The sequence below is a fragment of the Acomys minous genome (genome assembly GCF_964271855.1).
Source record: "Acomys minous genome assembly, chromosome: 1".
NCBI classification, from domain to species: Eukaryota; Metazoa; Chordata; class Mammalia; order Rodentia; family Muridae; genus Acomys; species Acomys minous.
In genome coordinates this window covers 21,565,606-21,585,392 of record NC_140483.1, presented here as the reverse complement: position 1 = coordinate 21,585,392, position 19,787 = coordinate 21,565,606, and the positions used below count along the sequence as shown (strand labels likewise).

Here is a 19,787-nt window from a genome sequence, read left to right as displayed (position 1 = left end):
GGAGAAGGGACAGGCAATGACGGTTTCAGAAGGCACAGGGAGAATGAGGTCTAGCTAGGGGACAAAGGAAAGCTAAGAGATTACAAGGTATGTGGCCCCTAAGATGCTGCAGGCCACAAGGGGGTACCTTTTGAGGGGCCAGCATACTGGTCTGAGAGGAGTGTCTGGGAGTCCCTGAAGGTCAGTCTGGGTGGCTGTGGTCCTTCTACAGAGCCAGGCCTCTGCAAAACCGTGAAGAGCTGGGTTCTGCTGTAGTTGGCACAGGGCTTGGGTGGGTAGGGAGCAGGGCAATACAGAGTAAGGGAGCACGGAAGACAGAAGACCAGCTTGTATTCTGTGTTCTTCTCTAAGAACAGGAGACATCCTGTCCCCTTCTGTCCGCCCCTCCACCCCCACCCGAATCCCTGACTCTGCCCAAGCCCCTGTTTCTCTGTTTAGCCCCCTCTCTGGTACCCAGCCACGTCCCCGCTTCCGGAAACTGCCAGCAGGATGAGGGAGTTTACTGCTCTGTCCGCTGGGAGACCTGTTGGCCAAGGGAGGCATGGAGCCGGCCCAGATGATGGTGGCAGCTGTGCTCGGCTCCCACCAGTGCCAGCACAACACACAGCGTTTCCAGCTCCAACTGGGGGCTGGCAGGAGGGGAGCAGCGGGGTATGTTTCCTATCTCAGAACCCTCAACATGCCTCCTTCAGGGAGCCCGGAGAGAAAGCTGGAGGAAAACCATCTCCTCTCAGCAGGATTCTCAGAAAGGTAGAACGCGGCTCAACCAAGGAACACGGAGTGTTTAAACTGTGAAAACAGCCAGTTTTCCATCTCTCTGGTCTTTAGGCTTGTGTGAGCAACAGCCTCCAGGCTCCTGCTGAGGACTCCACCCCTGCCGGTCTCTTCTCCCACCCTGTCTCAGCCGCTGCCCACTTTCACTTGCAGCTCTGCTCTGCCCTACAGTCTGGACTCCGTGGAGATGCAGGGCAGGTTTTTTTCCCCAATAGCCACGCTTCCTTCTGAAGAAGTCCCAGACCACTCTTGTGCTGACTTACAAAAAAGCCCACAGTTTATGGAGGGCTCAAACTCCTTAGCATGCCCTCCAAGAAGCTTCGGGTGTGACCCCATCCTCACCACTTCCTGCTTCTCCTCAGGGTGTAACTTAGGGCCTTTGCTTGCTGTGCTTCTTCTCCACGTGGCGAATCCTAAACCCTAACCCTGTCACTTCCGTTGCCCCAGCTGGAGCACAGGGCAGCGCTTCTGTCTGTTACACTAGGTATTACACCTAGTTGTGCGTCTTTTTCACTCATGCCAACCCTGAGCTCCCCGAGGCTAAGGGTTGCGACTGTTTCATCTCTGTACCAGCTTGGAGTGAATAAAGGGCGGAAGCTATGCTGGGGCTGTTGTGAGAGGGGCGGTAGGGCTGTCAGGCCCTTCTTCGTTTCACCTGCGTTTTTACAGGATCTCCCTTCTGGAGAGCGAGGCAGCATACACTGGGGTCTAGTCCAGGGTCACTGGACATGGTGACCTGGGACGAATACCAAACAAGTACAAGTTGTATGGGATAATTTTAATGAAACTTCTATTTATATAATTTACAAAAAAAGAAAAAGAAAAAGAAAAGAAGGAAAAAAAAACCCCAACAAAAATAGATATTATAGTTTAATAATAAAAAGTACGACTGAGCACTGTGGGCTAGAGGTGGGATACCCACCTAACAGCATGCCCACCCTAACATGCCATCTGGAGACCTGGAGAAAGGACAGTGGGAAAGAGACTGCTGGCTCAGCCAGAGACCCACTCTTTCCCTACGGGTCTGGAGTAGTTTGATCCCAACGCTCAATCCTTCCCATCCTTCTTCCTGGTCCAGCAGGTGGTTGGGTGCAGGGGTGGGGATAAGGTGACAGTGGGATCAGACAGAGGGACAGGGCAGGATGGAAAGACCCGAGAAAGGGCAGGTGAGGACGGGCAGCGGGGGCGTTAAGCAGGAGTAGGAAGCTTCTATCATAATGCCTGGTATCAGAGAAGGAGAAACAAACGGGAAAGGGGGAGCTGAGAAGGGGAGGCGACTCATTCATGTCTCCCTGTCTCCACTCAGTTCCAGTCCATGGGTCATCCCGGTCTAAGACAGGCCCAGAGACAGTCCAGTGACAAATCAGTGGTTTGTTCCCAGCGAGACAACCGGCCTGGGAAGTAACATCCGAAGCTGGCAGGAAAAGCTGCCGTCCTCTTCAGTAAGACACAGCTCCTGGCTCTCGGGGAGTGACGAAGAGGATGTCAGCTTTGGCGTTGATGCAGTAAGTGACGATGAGAGAGAAGACGAGGATGCCGAAGCCCACAATCAGGGTGATAAACTGCAGGGAAGAAGGTGTAGGCAGTGAAGAAAAATGTTCTCAGAATACCACAGCCTTAGGCAACCCAGGAAGAAACCCCCCTCAGAATTCTGGCACTAGATTCAAGCACCAAGAACAAGCAACAGCCACGGGCAGCATCTTCCCAATTAGCAGACTGGGCTCTCCTCAGGGGAAAGGTGTCTGTGTATCTTTGCTTAAGTGATTTGCAGACAGGCAGGACCCGCAGCTTTGGTTCTCTGGTGTCTTGGTAAGTCATGGTATGCTCATAACTTACTTATAACACGGGCTCAATAACTATTTGACTGAATCCTCCAGCTGAGTCAGAGAGTAGACGCTGGGTAGGAGCGGGAAACACAGAAGACCTTTTCAGGTCCCAACGGGTCTCTCCTAAGTAACTGTGCATTCAAATCATCAGCACAGAGAGACCTCCTAATGGGATACAATGCACTGGCAGACCAGGGACAGATTTGCACTGGTTTTGCTATGGATCTGGGACAAATGAGAAACAGCCAAAAGGAGCCTAACAGAACTGAGGCAAGAGATACTGAAAAGAGCGTGTGCCCACCCCAACCAACAGAACCGTATCACCTCCCTTTCAGTCCAGTCTTACCTCAAGCTCTTTGCTGGCGATTAGGAATATCCGAGCTTGGATGTCTTTCCAGCGGCTCTCAGCCCACGTGGAATATTCCGTGGAGCTCCACTGACTCAGTTCAAAGGCAGGGGACAAGGCCCTGGCCAGCCGTACTGTGGAGCGCACACACCGTGGGAGCCGCTCTGTCTTGTTGGAATTCAAAGGACCCTGCACCCATGAGTACTCATACAGCTGCACAGGAAGACAGGTAGCAGCACAAGGCTGAGGTGACATTCGTCTCACTTGCTCCCTGTGCCCTAGTGGCACCGTATCCCAGCCAACCTCATCAACTGCTTGACGACACTTCATCCCACGGGTGGGCTGATTTCTCTCAGGCCACTACTTCCTCAATACTCGGGTTCCTAGGACTAAACCCCATGCCAATCCTCACATCTGCCCAGGAGATCCCCAACTTCTCCAGGGGACACCTCCAACACCCATCGCCACTCACATCCTTGCTTTCACTTGGGACCTGACTGGGATCCTGGCATTGCTCTCGGGTGAGGTTGGTCACCTTGCCGGTCAGGTTTGCCAAGGCATGCTGCACAACATAAGTCGTGTTGGTAGGGCTGGAGACAGCGATGTAGTGTTGAAGGGGCCCATCATCTGGTTGCAGGCCAAAGGGAAAGGGGGATTTAGAAGGTGAGGTCAAGGGGGGCGGGGCAGAAACAGAAAGAACGCAGCACTGGCAGGAGCCAGAAGGGAGCATGGTAAGAGAAGAGGGTCCAGCGATGAAAGCACGGGGGTGGGGTGGGGGGTGGGGTGGGGTGGGGGGAAGAGTAAGGATTAAGGCAAACTGACGCTCTTTTCTCTACACATTTTGTCAGGTAGGGTTCCCCCTCCTCACAGCCGATGCTTACCCAGATAGGACCTTAGGTCATGTCTGAGGATAGACTGAAACCACGAGTTGTTGGCTCTAACCAGGAACCCATAGAGCAGACGCGTAACCTAGGGTTGGGACACAGAGAAGACGACCAGGGAAACAAAAGGCAGAGACCAGTTTATAAGACAGGAACTCTACTGGGGCTGGGAGACTGTAGCCAATGCACACAAATGTAGAGGACACCCACTCAAGAATTCCCAGGGCTATCATCCTCACAGGCAGGAAGAGGCATGCTAAATTCCACAGTTTAGGAAGCTGGCAAAGACCACTGAGGAGGGGGTGAGAGGGGCAGTATTAACAGAAACAGGAAGGACCAGGGGCTCATCTTTTCTTACTGTCTGAGGATCAGCCTGAATGGAGTCTTGGAACTTGACTCCTCCTGCAAGCTCATACAGCGCCCGTGCCAGCACCGTGGCCACATTCGCCAGTGCCTGCAGCAGATGAGGAGAAGGCCTGGCTGGCTCAGCTGCCTCTCAGCCTTCGCTTGTATCATTTCTGATGCGTTTCCCACGCTCCCACCCAGCCCAGGTCAGTGCTACCTTGGCAGTGTCTGTCACAAAGTTCAGATCCTCTTCTGGGCTCTGCCACTCAGGATAGGTGACGTTAATGTTCTCAGCAGTGTCATAAATGCTCTGGTAATACCTGCCCGGAAAGTCAGCGTGAGGCCTAGCTGTACAGAGTCACGTCCTTGTCCCCTCTCCTACCTAAACTTCCTTCATGTGGGAACTTGCTATCTTATTTTTCATCATCCAGTGGGAAAAGAGGAAAGAAAATTGGAGTCCATTATTAAAGAGGTCCAGGAAGCGGGCAAGTAGGAATGTGGGTGGGGTAAAGAAATTTGAAGCCACTGCTGATGGACAGAGTATTAAAGGAAGGCAAACCCTAAGCACTGCAGACTAATTGTTCGGGCTGCACACACAGACAACTGCCACGAATGGATGCTTACAGTGAGAGAGGGGAAACGGTGAGGTACTAAGGTCAGACACACACACACAGACACACACACACAGACACACACACACACACACACACACACGCACGCACACACGCACGCACGCACGCACGCACGCACGCACACACACACACACACAGATACTTTGGATCAAATCACCGTGATGGTCCCCAAGATTTTAAAAGAGCACCCTTAGCTTTCCTACTCAAATGTCGCTTGTGCAGGAATAGATTGTTGTCCCATACAGCGCCAATGCCAAGTCAGCTAACAATCAGGTGAATTATCTCTTACCTCAAAGTACCACAAAAGATTTAGAAAGCTGACAGTAATTGACAACTGCCACTCCCTTGAATGAGGGAGAAACGATCTTTGCTAGGGTCAGAGAATCAGTTTAGGGATTTTATTTTAAAAGCTCATTTGGCCCCAAGCTGAAGAGAGAGCCATCTAGCCTGAGTGAGAGTCCCCTGTTGTCCCTGCCTGAGTGAGAGTCCCCTGTTGTCCCTGGCCTCAGGTTAGGAGCAGCACAAGGGCCTCAGAACCAGGACAGGGGTAACTAACAGTGCCTTCTTGTCTTCAGCCTTCCCTGGTACACATGGCCACATGTACCTACCATGGGATGGGAACGTGTCACATTGTACAAAGTAAGAACACTGCTTGTGGACCCAGAAAGGGACCACTCTTGTCCTCCAGCCAAGAAACTACCCTCTACCGTCCTATGCTTTGTCTTGAGACGATGCCCTCTGTGGCAGCCCTTGGGAACTCAGGTACCAGGCAAACCTGGGAGAAGTGGAGCTGCAGCAGAGGACAGTTGTAGTAGGCGGTGCTGAGTAAGGGTTGAGAACCAGGGTTCCAGGCCTCCTGTGAATAGGCCCCTGGGTAAAGAAGCTGAACGTTCTGGAGTTTCTGGAGGCAGCGTGTGGGGTGGGAGATGAGAGTGATCTGCCTCCTAGGCTACAGAATAGTCTGCCTCTGAGAACGAAGAGGGCACAGGGCCAGGTGACTCACCGGTTATGGAAGGAACCGGAGTGGTCAGCCAGAACTACGCCAGAGACGTTTCGAGCCCGAAGAAATCGTTGTAGAGATGATGGTGGAAGGGCCTGGGACTGATTCTGTCTCCTCAGGACAACTTCCGGGACCGAAGCACCAGTCTTCTCCAGAGTGGCCAGAAGGTCCTGCACCTGAGGAAGCCAAGCAGCAGACTGACGGGAGGCAGGAGTGTGGGCAGGAGGGCTCTCTCAGCCTTGTGCTCTCCTAGACAGAGCCTGCTGCCAGTCTGGACCAAGACTCTGACTTCCCTACAGTCCCCATGGTTCTTCCTACAGTCAGAAGATTAAAGCACAAAGAGGCCGGGTTTCGCCACATTTATAGGCTAGCTCTGTCCTCAGGGTCCAGCCTTATCCTCGGTGGCTCTTTCACTATCATCTGTTGTGCGGAATTGGAGGGGGCCCATCAACAATGGATGGCAGCTAAGGAATTCTCTAAGTACCACAGGAGTCCCAGGCAGGGATAACAGCAAAGGCTGCTGGGGCAGCAAGAGCACTCCAAGGACAAAGGCAGGCTTAGAGCTGCACTTGGTAGGGAGGAAGAACCTTGAATAAACATTAAGAAAGTGGAGGGCAGGGCCTGGCGAGATGGCTCAGTGGTTAAGAACACTTTTTGCTCTTGCAGAAGACCCAGGTTCGTTCCTCAGTGCCCACATGGTGGTTTACAAACATCTGTATTGCCAGTTCTAAGGGATCTGCCTCTTCCAACCTCCTTGGGCACCAGGCACAAAAATGTGGGCAAATACTTAGACATATAAGATAAAATAAATCTATGCTACCCCGCCCCCCCCCCCCACCAATAAAGTGGAAGGCAGTTTGGGCAGGAGCCTGATACAGGCAGGACTCTGGCAAGCAGCCTTGACAACTGGGTCCATGGGACAGCAAAACTAGAAGGAGCAAGTCATGCTGGGAGTGGTGGCGCATGCCTTTAATCCCAGCCCTCAGGAGGCAGGGCCTGGTGGATCTCTGAGTTCAGGATGGACTGGTTTACAGAGCGAGTCCTAAGAAAGCCAAGGCTACACAGAAACTCTGTCACACACATACACACACAAAACCCAAAAAACAAACAAAAAAGAAAGAAGCAACCAGTTCCCGTCGTTAATGAGTAGTGGCAGTATTTAAGTGCTACAGGATCACTGAGAACTACTTATTCCAGGGAACCCCCGGGAGGTTATGATTCTTCTCACAAAGCAGTGGTGCTCATCTCTAGCCAATACCTAAGTCTATTCTTTCTCTTGTCTGTAGGTTACCTGGTTCTTCACAGATTCGTTTTTCTGAGACATGGGATCTGTGTGCATCCAGAGCTCCAGTGATGTTCTTAAGGCCACCTGGGAGGGATGAGGAACAACACGTAGGACCTGTCTCCGGCTGTGACCCATGCCGGAGAGACGGATGTCAAGGGGAGAGCCGGGCGGGACTGCAGCACAGGCCGCCGAGCAGGAAGGGGAGAGAGGCTCGCACCTGCCCCAGCTCCACGAATGAGTCGATGTTCTCCAGGCGCACCGGGAACTTGCCGTTCTCCATGTCATAGACCATTCTTGAGCTGCCAATGTAGTCAAAGGTTTCCTGAGGGGTGGAGACAGGAGAAGCCCCCAAGGACCAGGGCAGTTTGAGGGCAACAAAATGGGCTGCTTTCTTGAGTCATCTCAGCCGCTAGTCAGCTAGTCAACTTATAGCCACGTGATCTACCAGCCCCTCCCCCCCCCAACAACCTATCCAGCTGTTTCTCACATGCATGCATCATGGGATTTCTTGAGCCTAGAAATGGGGAGAGCAGCCTTTGTAAGGGCTCAAAGCAAACACCGGCCATTACACACTTGCTTCTTGGCTCTTCCTCTTTCTGTACAGCTCTGGCCGCTCTTACCTTACACTACAGCCAGGCTGTCGCAACACAGGGACCAGGCCAATAAATATGAAAGGAAGCCTCAAATAGATCTTATCAATGGGGGAGGGAAGGAGACATCTTTTTAGGGAATAGAAGCTTCCTTAAAAACATAAAAATAAAAAAATAAAATAAAATAAAATAAAGACTGGGTGTGGTGGCACACGCCTTTAATCCTAGCACTTGGGAGGCAGAGGCAGGTGGATCGCTGTGAGTTCAAGGCCAGCCTGGTCTACAAAGCAAGTCCAGGACAGGCAAGATAACATAGAGAAACCCTGTCTTGAAAAAAATAAAAACAAAAAACAACAAAAACAAAAGGATTCTAAAGGGGAAACAGACACATGCAGAAACTCTGAGTGGCAGCTCAGGTCAGTGATTCCTCTCCTGCCATTGCCCCTCCCCTCCCCCACTCCTTGCCACCGTTCCCTGGGGAAAAAGCCCTTACCCCCTGGAAGAAGACAAACATCACATTTTGGGGTAGTTCGGTCACATTAGGTGCCTTGTGCAAAGCTTCGGCTGCAGCCAGCTGAGTGACAAAGGAGGCTACAGCACTCTCTGCCCCTGGAGCCACATTCCAGAAGAAGGACCGGCTATCCATCTGGAATAGCAGAATGCAGGATGGGGTGGTGCACTTGAAAACTGGACCAGCAGAGCCAAGCCCAGGCGCCCTCTCTCCTGCTCCAGGAGGACCCACGTATGTTGGGACCAGGACAGGAGCCAAGGAGTCCAACAGCCCAGCTCCCTCTCCACTTAGGGCTCCCCAGCATGTTCACTCTGAAGTCAGACACGTCTAAAGAGCCCCGCCCATGCTGCAGGGGGGCAACACTCACCCGGGTGGCCACAACCACAACCCTGTCCTCAGGATCTAATGCCCCGGATGTATTTATGGGCTTAAGCATGCTCCATACGTTGAAGTCGGATAAGGGGTCACAGACGATTTCTGAGTAGGACACAAACAATGAGCGAGCAATAGGACTAAGGGAGAGGGTAGTAAGAGAGCCTTCAAGACCATTCGGACTCTGTCCCCACACACCCCAGGACCATTCCTCCACCTTCAACTGTTCTAGCTCTGGCTCTCTGGCACCATCCACTTCAGGGGGCAGGCTGCCTCATCTCTTCAGAATTCTCTCATCCAGTGCTTGCTGCCTGGGCCCACACCCTCCCTGGGTATCACACCGACCTCCCTGACTGGGTCCACCTCCTTCGGCGCAGCCCACCTGCATGGACTGGCTCTGCCTACCTGGGTTGATGCTGAAGGTGCTCTGGATGAAGCTGCGCCGCATGCAGGTGGCAGTGCTGATGACAGCATGCATGTGTGAGAAGAGCTGCATGGCGCACAGTGGGAAGCTTGGCGCAGAGCCATTGTGACCCAGGTTGTGATCTTGATAGCACTGGAAAGGAGACGGACCCTACTGAGAGAGCTAGCTGTGGAGGCCCTCTCTCGCTTTCCAGGAAGGGGAAGGCCCAGCTTCATTCTTAAGCCACTCCCTTTTGGGGAGACATAAGTCCCCAAGCTACAGGTGTCCTGGGATAACCATATAAAGTCAAAGAGAAAAATTCCTCCATCGGTACAAATGGCATGGACTCAACAGACTGGCTAGAGCAGATGAACTCATCCAATTCGGCCACCATAGGGTCTTGCTACGCAGTTTACAATGGCCTCAAACTCATAATCCTGTTTCAGCCTTCCAAGCATTGGCAGTACAGGTGTGTGTTACCATGCCTGCCTTCAGCCACTGTTCTGAGTGTGACTTGCTATAAGGAGCACTGGCTAGAAATTAAAAAATAAAAATGACGACAGCTTGGCAAGTCTGTCAATTGATCTTAAAACGAAGATGCTAGACCAGACAGAGTCAGGATAAATTAGAGCTGTAAACAACTGATCCAAGGGGCCGTAGAGATGGCTCAGTGGGTAAGAGTGTTTGCTGTGCAGATTATGATGAGCCATGTTCCAACCTCAGCACCCACATAAAAAGCAGAGCATGGATCTGTAACCCCAGTGATGCTGGGAGAAAAGGCAAGAGGATTGTGGGTGCTGGCTGGCTGCCAGCCTAGCTCCAGGATTCCTGTCTCAAGGGAGTAAGGTAGACAGTGCTAGAATAGGATGTCCTTCTCTGGTCTTTACATCATATACCCAAGCACACACATGTGTACACACACAGACAGACAGACACACACACACACAGAGACAGACAGACAAGACACACAGACACAGAGACAGACAGACAGACAGACAGACAGACAGACAGACACAGACACAGACAGACACACACACACACACACTCAGGGATTTACTGAACTCTACCTCTCAACTCCTAGTGATCTCACTCTGTCGCTCAGGCTGGCCTACAACAACAGCCTTAAATGTCTGGCAATCTTCCTGCCTGTGCCTAGGACTGAGCATGAGGCATCATGCTTGTTCCAATGTTCCCTACCACAAGCCTTGGCTTTTTCAAAATAGGGTTTCTCTATATACCCTGGCTGCCCTAGAACTTGATTTGTAGACCAGGCTGGCCTCAAACTCACAGAGATCTGCCTGCCTCTGCCTCCTCAGTGCTGGGATTAAAGATGTGCACCACCATGCCCAGCCCACTGTTCTTTTTATCTGGTTCTTTTTGTTGTTGTTCTTTTTTTTTTTTGCTTTTGAGACAGGGTTTCTCTGTGTAGCCTTGGCTGTCCTGGACTCGCTTTGTAGACCAGGCTGGCCTCGAACTCACAGCAATCTGCCTGCCTCTGCTTCCCAAGTGCTGGGATTAAAGGCGTGAGCCACCACACCTGGCTTCTTTTTATCTGGTTCTTAACCATATTTTATATCATAACATCTTGTTTTATATTCTTCTTCCATGTATTTCTGCCCAGCCTAATGCTTTCATTTCCGTATCAGACAGGAAAGAAACGGTCGAGGGAAATGTCAGGGCACTGGATGATAAACTTCTGCGTTCTTGTTTTGTTTGTGAGACAGGGCCTTGCTATGTCACCCTGGTTGGTCTGGAACATGCTGTCTCTACCTCCTGAGTCCTGGGATTCAAGCACGCACCATCACACTTGACCAAACTCCTTGGTGGTTGTTTTAGGAAGCCATTTTTCAAGATGTGAACAAACAGGATGAGAGCATGAAAACAATCCTGTTTCTCAGTGGAATTGCCAGGAGCTGGCCGAGGCAGTACCTGCTTGATGACCTTGGTTTCGTTCTCATCTTCAAGAAGAAAGATGGGGAAACTAAAGTCTTCATAAGCCAAGCCGTTGCCCAGTTCATTCCACAGCGTTTTTTTGCAATGGGCAAACTCTGACCCGTAGGAGTTGGAGTAAATACCTGGAGGGAGGAAGCAGGGAGGGGAGCAGGGGACCGTTTAATGAGGCACCAAGCAGGCAGGGAGCAGGGGAAGTAGGAAGGTTAGGGTATCAGGGTCCGGGGCCAAGAGTACGAAAAGAGGCAGTGACTCTAAGAAGCATCATGGGTCTATCGCCAGCCCTGCTAAAGCAGAGAAACTGGTACGGAGGAAGTCTAGGCGGGCAGATTTGGTGTCTGGGCTTGTGACAAGAACGGACGGTAGAAGAGGAAGGGGAAAAGAAGATGAAGTGCAGTGGGCTGGCGTGCGGGGAGTGGGAAGGAATCAGTTGTTCACAGTCCACACAGACACACGCCAGGCCCCCTGCCCTTGAAACCTGGCACTGGAGCAACAATTAGCCTCATACAGTAAGAAGGTTCTCGTGAACTTCTGAGGCTCTTACCAAACCCATCATTTGGGCACTGCACACTAGGAGAGAAGCTTGAGGTCGAATCGGGCTTGGCTGGAGTCACGGCAAGACCGGCAATTCTGCTGGCTCTCCCCTTCAGCTTTTCCATTATATCCCTGGAATGGAGAGAGGGACACGAGAGAAGACAGGACGACATCAGACAGATTACTAGCCGGGGTGGAAACAAGCGGAGGGCCAGCCACGCAGAACCAGCACTCAGCTCTCTATGGGGGCTGACCTTCTGAGTCTGGACCACGGTCCGACCTGAGCTCAGGGTGTCATCTGCCTTGTCCCTGAGTGATTTGGGAACCAGTCCCTCTTCCCTGAAGATAGTGTCTCCTCTTCTCTGAATACAAACCCTGCTCCCTATTCTCCAGGAGACTCATCAGTGTAAGACCCAAATCTTTCTTTCTCACACATAGTTCCAGGAAGACACACCCAGTTCTTACCTCGTGAAGAGCTTGCCCTCCAGTAGAACCATGTAAGGGGGGTTGGGGCCGTCGGTCAACACCCACTGCAGATCTTCTTCTTTCTCCACTACGTGGATAACCCCTGTATCCCCACTAATTGAAGCTGCCGGGACAGAATGGGTCAAATTAAAGCTCCCACAGTTGACAATTCTGCAGGGTTTTTTTTGTTTGTTTTTGTTTTTTAAAAACAGGATCTCACTATGTAACCCTGGCTGACCTGAACTGACTGTGTAGACCAGGCTGGCCTTGAATTTGCAGTGATCCTCCTGCCTCTGCTTTCCAAGTGCTGTGATTCAAGGCCACCACATCCAGCTTCGGCAGATCTTTTATCTCTAAAGATGTCACAAAATATTAGGGTAAACACTGCCACTTCTAGACTTGAAGAGCTGCATTACCCCAGCTCCATTATAGGAGGAAAAGGAGAAGAGCCCAAGCGGACTCATTAGAGGTCTTTCTGATTTTATTTTATTTACTTATTTATTTTGTCAAGTTTGAACTTGCGTCATCAGGTTTGTTGTTGTTGTTGTTTTGTTTTGTTTCTGTTTTTCCAGACAGGGTTTCTAGGTATAGCCTTGGCTGTCCTGGACTCCCTTCATAGACCAGACTGGCCTTCAACTCATCATCTGCCTCTGCCTCCCAAGTGCTGGGATTAAAGACGTGAGCTGCCACGCCCAGCCACGCCCAGCCAGGATCATCAGGGTTTTTGTTTTGTTTTGTTTTGTTTTTTTAGTTTTTCAAGACAGGGTCTCTCTGTGTCGCCTTGGCTGTCCTGGACCCGCTTTGTAGACCAGGCTGGCCTCAAACTCACAGCGATCCGCCTGCCTCTGCCTCCCGAGTGCTGGGATTAAAGGCGTGCGCCACCACGCCTGGCTGATCATCAGGTTTTTATAGCAAGCACTTTTACCCTTTGAGTCATCTTGCTGGCTTTTATGGCCTTTTAAATTATATGCTGGAAAGGCTCTGCAATTTTCAATTTGTTTTGCCAATTCCAACGACCCCATCTACCCATATACGCAAGATTCTAGAACACTAGACCCTCATGTTTTGAAGTCTGCATTTTCCTCTAGAAAATGCCAGACTCTACATTCCCAGCTCAAATGCCTAGCTTTGATCTGCCTTTGAAAAGACACAGATTGTGTGGCTTCACTAGCCTTCTTGGCTCACCACTCTCCAGCCTCATTTGGGAATGCTTTTATTTGCTCCTGGACAGTTTTAGGTGATTTTAATCTAGAACTCTGAGCTCTCTAGATCAGAGCTTGCCAGCTGGTAGGCCTGGAATGCACTGAAGGTGCACTGATAATCATTGACTCCTTCCTGGGAATCTAGGATTTCGAGACCCTCAGTTGTCCAAACATAAGAGTAGACTCCTCATTCACCTAGGATGGTCCCCATTTTTATATGTGTTAGGATGCTAAGGTATAATATTTCCATGCATCTCATGATGTGACAAAGACTGGGGAGTACCGCTTCAGAGGAAGGATGATCCACAGTCTCGAATTTGATACAACATCCTGATCCTCAAGGAATCGATGTGGAAACATCCTAGGATCTTCCTGAGAATTTTTTCCTCCCTAAAGACTGGATGTGCTTAATCAAGACTTATGTTAGATACTAGACCTCAACATGGACTGGCGGAGAATCACAATGGCAGGTCTTCTTTGCTTTGCTTTTTTGGTGCTAGGGATTCAGTCCAAGGCCCCGTGTACAATATCCACTCTACCAGTGAGCTGTAGTCCAGGCACCAGACCTTTAGGAAATACAAATGCTCAGACCTTTTCTCCATGGGACCTGGACCATGTATTTCCTAAGCGCGCCATATGTAATTCTTGGCTATGCACAATCAGACATGAGAACTAGGCTTCTAGATCATAGAACTGAAATACTTGTAACCCGGAGATTAAAAAACATCCAGTACTTCCCAACTGCTAACCAAACCAGGAGATCTAAGAAAAGTAAATACAGGGGGGAGCGGAGGACTGCTTCAGACAAGATCTCTGGTGCCCGGGATTTGATCACTGCACCTTGGTGGAGAGGCCCTGGGGAAACACAAAGGAGGGGGGCGCAGACTGTCTATTAGGGTGAGGCTGTGGTCAGATGGTGGAGGAGGAGGACCCCACCTGTCAGAGGTCTAGGGGAGGGAACAGACTGGTGGTGGTGGTGGGAGGTGAGTGTGGGGACAGGAAGAAAAAAAGAAAAAAAAATGATTTAAAAATTTTGCATAGGTGGGCTGGAGACATGGCTCAGTGGTTAAGAGCCCTGTCTGCTCTCCCAAAGGTCTTGAGTTCAATTCTCAGCAACCACATGGTGGCTCACAACCACCTATACTGAGATCTGGTGCCCTCTTCTGGTGCGTAAGCTCACATGCAGGCAGACACTGTATGAATAATAAATAAATAAATAAATAAATAAATAAATAAATCTTTAAAAACTTTGCATAGGCAAAAAGAAAAAAGTAAATACAGCAGAAGGGTCTATAACATCTGCCTATGGCTTATATATAGTAAATACTTAACAGGATCATCTCTATGGTAATAATAAAATATGGAAGAATAGTGGAGCCTGATACAGCTTTAGTTAAGATCCAGATGCTAACAAAGGTTTTGCATTTATATTTACATTTCCTAAAGGTCAAAAAAAAATCAAAGCAAAGAAGACCTTCTACTGTGACTCTACTCCATTGTCCATGTTATAAAACAACAACGGGGGAGGGGAACTTTCTAGAGCTCGTAAGACCTGAGAAAAAGCTTGGCATAGTGGCACAAGCCTATAATACCAGCACTCTGGGAGGCAGAGGCAGGAGGATTTCTGTGAATTCAAAGCCAGCCTGGTTTACACAGTGAGTCCAGGAGAGCCAAGAGAAACCCTAGCTCCAAACACCAGAAAACAAGAACAAGAAACAAAACTAAAAACAAAAGAAAAAAGAAAGAACAAGAAAATTAAAAATAAAGAAAGCTGGGCAGAGTGAGGCATGCCTGTAATCCTAGCACTCAGGGAGGCAGAGGCAGAGGCAGGCAGATCTCTGTGCATTCGAAGCCAGCCTGGTCTACAAAGGGAGTCTAGGACAACCAAGGCTATACAGAAAAGTCCTGTATCGAAAAACCAATAAAAATAAATAAATAAGTGAAGAAAGAAAGAAGGAAAGGTAACCAGTTCTAGGGAGGACAGAGAAGAAACAAACTGTAACTCTGGACTAAGGAAACCTGGATTTCCAGCTGGGTCTTAACTGGTAGTCGCATGGTTTTAAGTAACATGTTAGCTTTCTCTGGACCTTCAGCAAGAAACAGCTTTCTTATCCCTTCTCATCTTACATGGTGGGGACGGAGGGAAAAGCAAGGTACATGGTGCTCTCTTTGAGCACATGAAAGATCCATAGAAGTAGGTCATTATAATCAGAAAATCAAACCCGAGCGCCACTTTTTCCCTTAGTTTCACGATGCTCACAACCATAATTAAAAGGGGTGTTGCCTGTAAAGGAATGGACAGATATGATGAAGCAAGACTCAGAAGCAGGGTGAGAAGGAAACTAGAGCCTCTTGAGGAAATGGCCAGAGTCCAGCCCCTCCCCTCATGTCTCTGCACCGCCCTTGGCTTTATTGCTAGGGGCTACGGCTTTGCTTCCCACAGGGCTGCTTGAAGAACAGCCAGCATAATGAATGAATGACTCCAGGAGGATTTAGAGCCCAGCTTCAGGAGGATGGGCTCCCAGCAGTCAGGTCTGACCTCAGCCTATCCTGGATCAGGTTCTCTCATCCACAGCTCAGATAAAAAAAAAAAACCAAATCCAAGCCAGGCAAGGTGGTGCACACCTTTGATCCTAGCACTTGAGTCCAGGACAGCAAGGGCTACTACACAGAGAAACCTTGTCTCGAAAAAACCCAACAAAACAAAAGCAAAACAAACAAACAAATAAACAAAAAACCAAAAAGAAGAAAGAGAAAGAAACCAAACCCAACAAAAACCTTAAGGCTACTTGAAACCAATGCATCTGCTCGCAATGCTTCCTGTATGGGGTACGGGACAATTAGTTTATAGTATAGCTCATGGAAGCATAGGCGGAAAAGTATTAGCTACCTCCCTGAGCAAATGCCTTACCTTCTGGTAACTGAGTTTCTTTTTGCCAAGATGGAAGGTACCTAGCAATCACATGATACAGTTTGACAGTTTACTCCACACCAGTAACAAATATTTACTTAAAAAGTGTTTGGAACAGAGAACGGAGGACCATGCCTACAATTTCAGCATTAGGGGGTCTCAGGCAAAAAGATTAGAAGTTCAAGACCAGCCTGGGCTATGTAATGAGATCTTGTCTTAATAAACAGAAAAAGACAGAGGCAGGCAGATCACTGTGAGTTTGAGGCCAGCCTGGTCAACAAAGCAAGTCCAGACAGCCAAGGCTACACAGAGAAACCCTGTCTTGAAAGATAATACAAAACAAACAGAAACAGGAACAGGAAAAAAAATTTAAAAGGATAATTTGACTTCTAGCTTTGTGCATCTCTATTCCAGCCATTATTAAAAGGATAAACTAAAATTCAGAAGTGATGGGTTTGATAATAAAAACCAAGATCAGACCCTGCTTATCCACAAAATTATATCCTGACAGTCCATGGAAAACTAAGCTCTGACGACAATAGATGGTTTATACAGAAAACAAGCTGTGATTTTTATTTTCTTTTCTTATTATGTGTAGTACCCAGAGATTTAACTCAGGGCCTTGTGCACATTAGGCAAGTGCCCTACCACTGAGCTACACTTCTGGCAATTTATACAGTATTGAGAATGGCAGTGTTGTCAATGGCAGTGTTGTAACGCCATTCTGTTTTGCAACACATTTACAAAGCACAAGGATACGTCCAAATACTTCACTTTTTCCCTTTGCAACTACTTGGCAGACCGGAGGATCAATAGGGCCTCTAGTCCTGGCTGACTTCGGCAACCTACTTCCTGAGTGCTATGATTACGGTGGCGCTACTCTGTATAATTGATACGATGCTGGAGACCGAAACCAGGACTTTGTATTTACTAGGAAAGCACTCTAACAACTAGTTACTCCCCCAGCCCTTATTTGGCATTTATTTGTATGCATGTGCACATTCCTATGGGCAAATATCCGATAGAAGACAACCTCAGATATTTGTCCTTGGCTTCTACCTTGCGTCAGACAGGATCTCCTTGTTTTTCGGTTGTACACAACAGACGACCTGGCCTGAAACTGTACAAGGAACCTTCTGCCACTGCCTCCCATCTCTCTGTAGGACTATAAGCAGGCACGTTATGCCTTAGCTTTTTTTTTTTTTTTTAATGTGAGTTCTAGAGATTCAGGTTCCAGTTGTCACGCATGCCCAAGAGCTTTCACCCACTGAGCTACGTCCCCAGCCCCGAGTCAGCATAAACAATAAATAGGCACGAGTGTCTTGCCTACACGTATGAAAGTGTACCCACAACATGTGGGCCTGGTGCCAGTGGAGATGAGAAACATCGGGTCTCCTAAAACTGGAGTGATGAACAGATGGCTAAAAGCTGTCGTGTGGTGCTACACATCAAAAAGCAGCCCTCAGCAAGAGCATCAAGCCCATCTCTCCAGCTCCTACTTAGTATGCTTTTTCTCCAACTACTGCACTGCCATTGAAGAAGCTGATTTGGAGTTTTGGAGATACTAGCTTAATGGTAGGGATTCAATCAACAGCATCACAAAACAATGACAACAGCAAATAGTGGCACACTTGGCACCAAAGTCAGCAAACAGTGGCACATGTCTGCAGTTCTAGAACTCAGCACAAGGCCAAAGCCAGCCTGGGGTACACAGCCAGACTCTGTCTCAAAGGGGGGAAAAAAAGAGGTCATTTTGGTTTTAAAAAAAAATCACCCAGAGTGACAAAGCAATGGTTAGACTCCATAGAGCATGGAGTTTCTTTTCCCTTGGAGGACGGTATGGTAAGATAGTTGAGGGTCCCACCAAGGTTCAGATTCTAGCTTGATTTCTTACTATCATGATGATACTGGGAAAGTTAAGCAATTTTTCTAAGTTTTAGTTTCATCATTTGCACAATGTTAGTAACAATGATTGTTGTAGGGGTAAAAACAAAATGCACCCATTAAAACAGCATTTCCTAAATCTTAGCTCTCATTAATTATCTTGTCTGATGTGACAGATGCTAATCAACTCCTAGAGCCACATTCCAATTTGAATGCCAAGATTTTTAAAGCAGGACGTGAGGAGTTCCGAGTATCCCGGATACAAACTGAATTATTGATTGCCACAAATTCAAATCCCGATTTCAACTTACACTGGCAGCCAATCTGATGGGTGGCATTGAGCAGGCGGACACAGGGAGCTGTTCTGTTTAAGGGGATGTAGATCTTCCTCTCCACCGAGTTTCCCGCACACAATCCTGACCGGAAGATAAAAAGTATTAGGAAAAAGGGAAGAGAATTTGACATTAACCTCTATCATCATCAGCTTGATTCATGGGTTAGGTAAATCATTCACTTTCATACTTTCTAACATAAGGTAAAATGATCGTTCTTTTCCCTTCTTGGCCACATTATTGGAGCGCAGGTATTGTAAAGAGCACCTAGTTGCATACCTTAGAAAGTTATTAAACTCCATGAAGGTCAATTAGTAATAATAATGCTAAAGGATGATGTGTCAGATGGTGGTTGTGTTTAGGTGTACCGCGTCTAGCTGCACAGGTTAGCACGTCTGCTTCTCTGTCTTGTGTGCACATTACTAATTAGTTAGCAAAGGAGTTTCTGGTGTAAGAATATAGACTACCAAAACCAAACAAAGGAAAGCATTAACAGCAACAAAATCCATCTAAGAATCTGAGCAGCCCTAGGAGAAACCTTATGCCACACACCTGTTCCATTAATCAAACAGCAAGCCGTTTGTGTGCACACCTAGAGTACGGGGCAGCTACAGTTTCTTCCTTGAAGATGGTCAAAAGCAACGTGAATGTAGGGGGAAATATACTCGTGGTTATTTACAGAAACGTTTTCTATTTTAGGGCTTAACTAGAAAGCCATGTACATATAAGAAAACACTTATAGCTTTGTTTAATTCTTAATTGGCCACACGATAATTACAGGTGTGCTATTAATTATAATTCATAATTGCAAAATCACTAAATATATTGAAAAATTAAAATATTCATAAACATTAAACGTCTAAAATTTCTTCAATCCTTACTGCCCTCTTAAGAGTTTAAAGCAGCTAAGCCCACGTTAGTGTCACTTCAGTAAGTAAAAGAAAATAAGGAACACAAATCTAGGATAGAACCAACGGGAGCAAATGAGGTCTGTCGTTTTTAAACGTTGCACAGCGCCCACAAAACAATGTGGTGTCAAAAACAGTAAACCAGAGGATGGAGCCTGAGCTTTTTTACACTTGTCCCTTTCGAATGCTGGTAGGGTGGCTGGGCTTTAAAGAAAACAGGGCATGCGAGTAGGGTAAAAGAGAATCAAACTGGAAACCCAGCAAAAGGCCGGAGAGAAACGACGTGCCTCAGGAGAGAAGAAATGAAGGACCAGGTAAAGGGGGAACTTATGTCATGGGAACGAAAGACAGAAGGATTTACAGGGTGGGCGGACCTAGGGGCAATGGGAACCAGAAGGGCAATGCCTGCATTAGCGATAGGCCGATCCGGACGGTTCCTCTTACAGAGCGGAGCTCCGGGATCGGGTGGCCTCACCTGCCAGCACCATGGAAAAACACAGAAGGAGAAGACCCCGACTTCCTGGGTCAGGCCCAGAGCCGCCCCTAGTCGTAGCCATCTTGCTTCTCCGCTGGGCGGAAGCATCAGGTCCCTTCCAGTGTCGTATCGGCCTCTCTAGGCTTCCGCTGTCTCCGTCT

At 48.6% G+C, this 19,787-nt stretch overlaps 1 protein-coding gene across 1 annotated transcript; it reads right to left on the bottom strand.

Moving 5' to 3' along the window:
* Positions 1-1,537: 1,537 nt before the first annotated feature.
* Positions 1,538-19,783, bottom strand: NCSTN (nicastrin). Its single transcript, XM_084782438.1, has 17 exons — positions 19,627-19,783; positions 18,223-18,327; positions 11,915-12,038; positions 11,460-11,581; positions 10,895-11,040; positions 8,968-9,118; positions 8,558-8,667; positions 8,173-8,325; positions 7,307-7,411; positions 7,096-7,173; positions 5,808-5,980; positions 4,390-4,492; positions 4,186-4,281; positions 3,828-3,915; positions 3,419-3,573; positions 2,947-3,159; positions 1,538-2,336 (listed from the first exon to the last, which is right to left on the bottom strand). Exons 1-17 carry the CDS (start codon positions 19,706-19,708, stop codon positions 2,214-2,216), a joined length of 2,127 nt encoding a protein of 708 aa, XP_084638564.1. The 5' UTR covers positions 19,709-19,783; the 3' UTR covers positions 1,538-2,213.
* Between the last annotated feature and the right edge of the window lie 4 nt (positions 19,784-19,787).

Coding starts and splice junctions, on each gene's coding strand:
- NCSTN (XM_084782438.1), bottom strand. CDS start 19,708: ATGGCTACGACTAGGGGCGGCTCTGGGCCTGACCCAGGAAGTCGGGGT. Junction 18,328..19,626: donor TTTTTCCATGGTGCTGGCAG/GTGAGGCCACCC, acceptor TCTTCCGGTCAG/GATTGTGTGCGGGAAACTCG. Junction 4,282..4,389: donor TTGTGACAGACACTGCCAAG/GTAGCACTGACC, acceptor CATCTGCTGCAG/GCACTGGCGAATGTGGCCAC.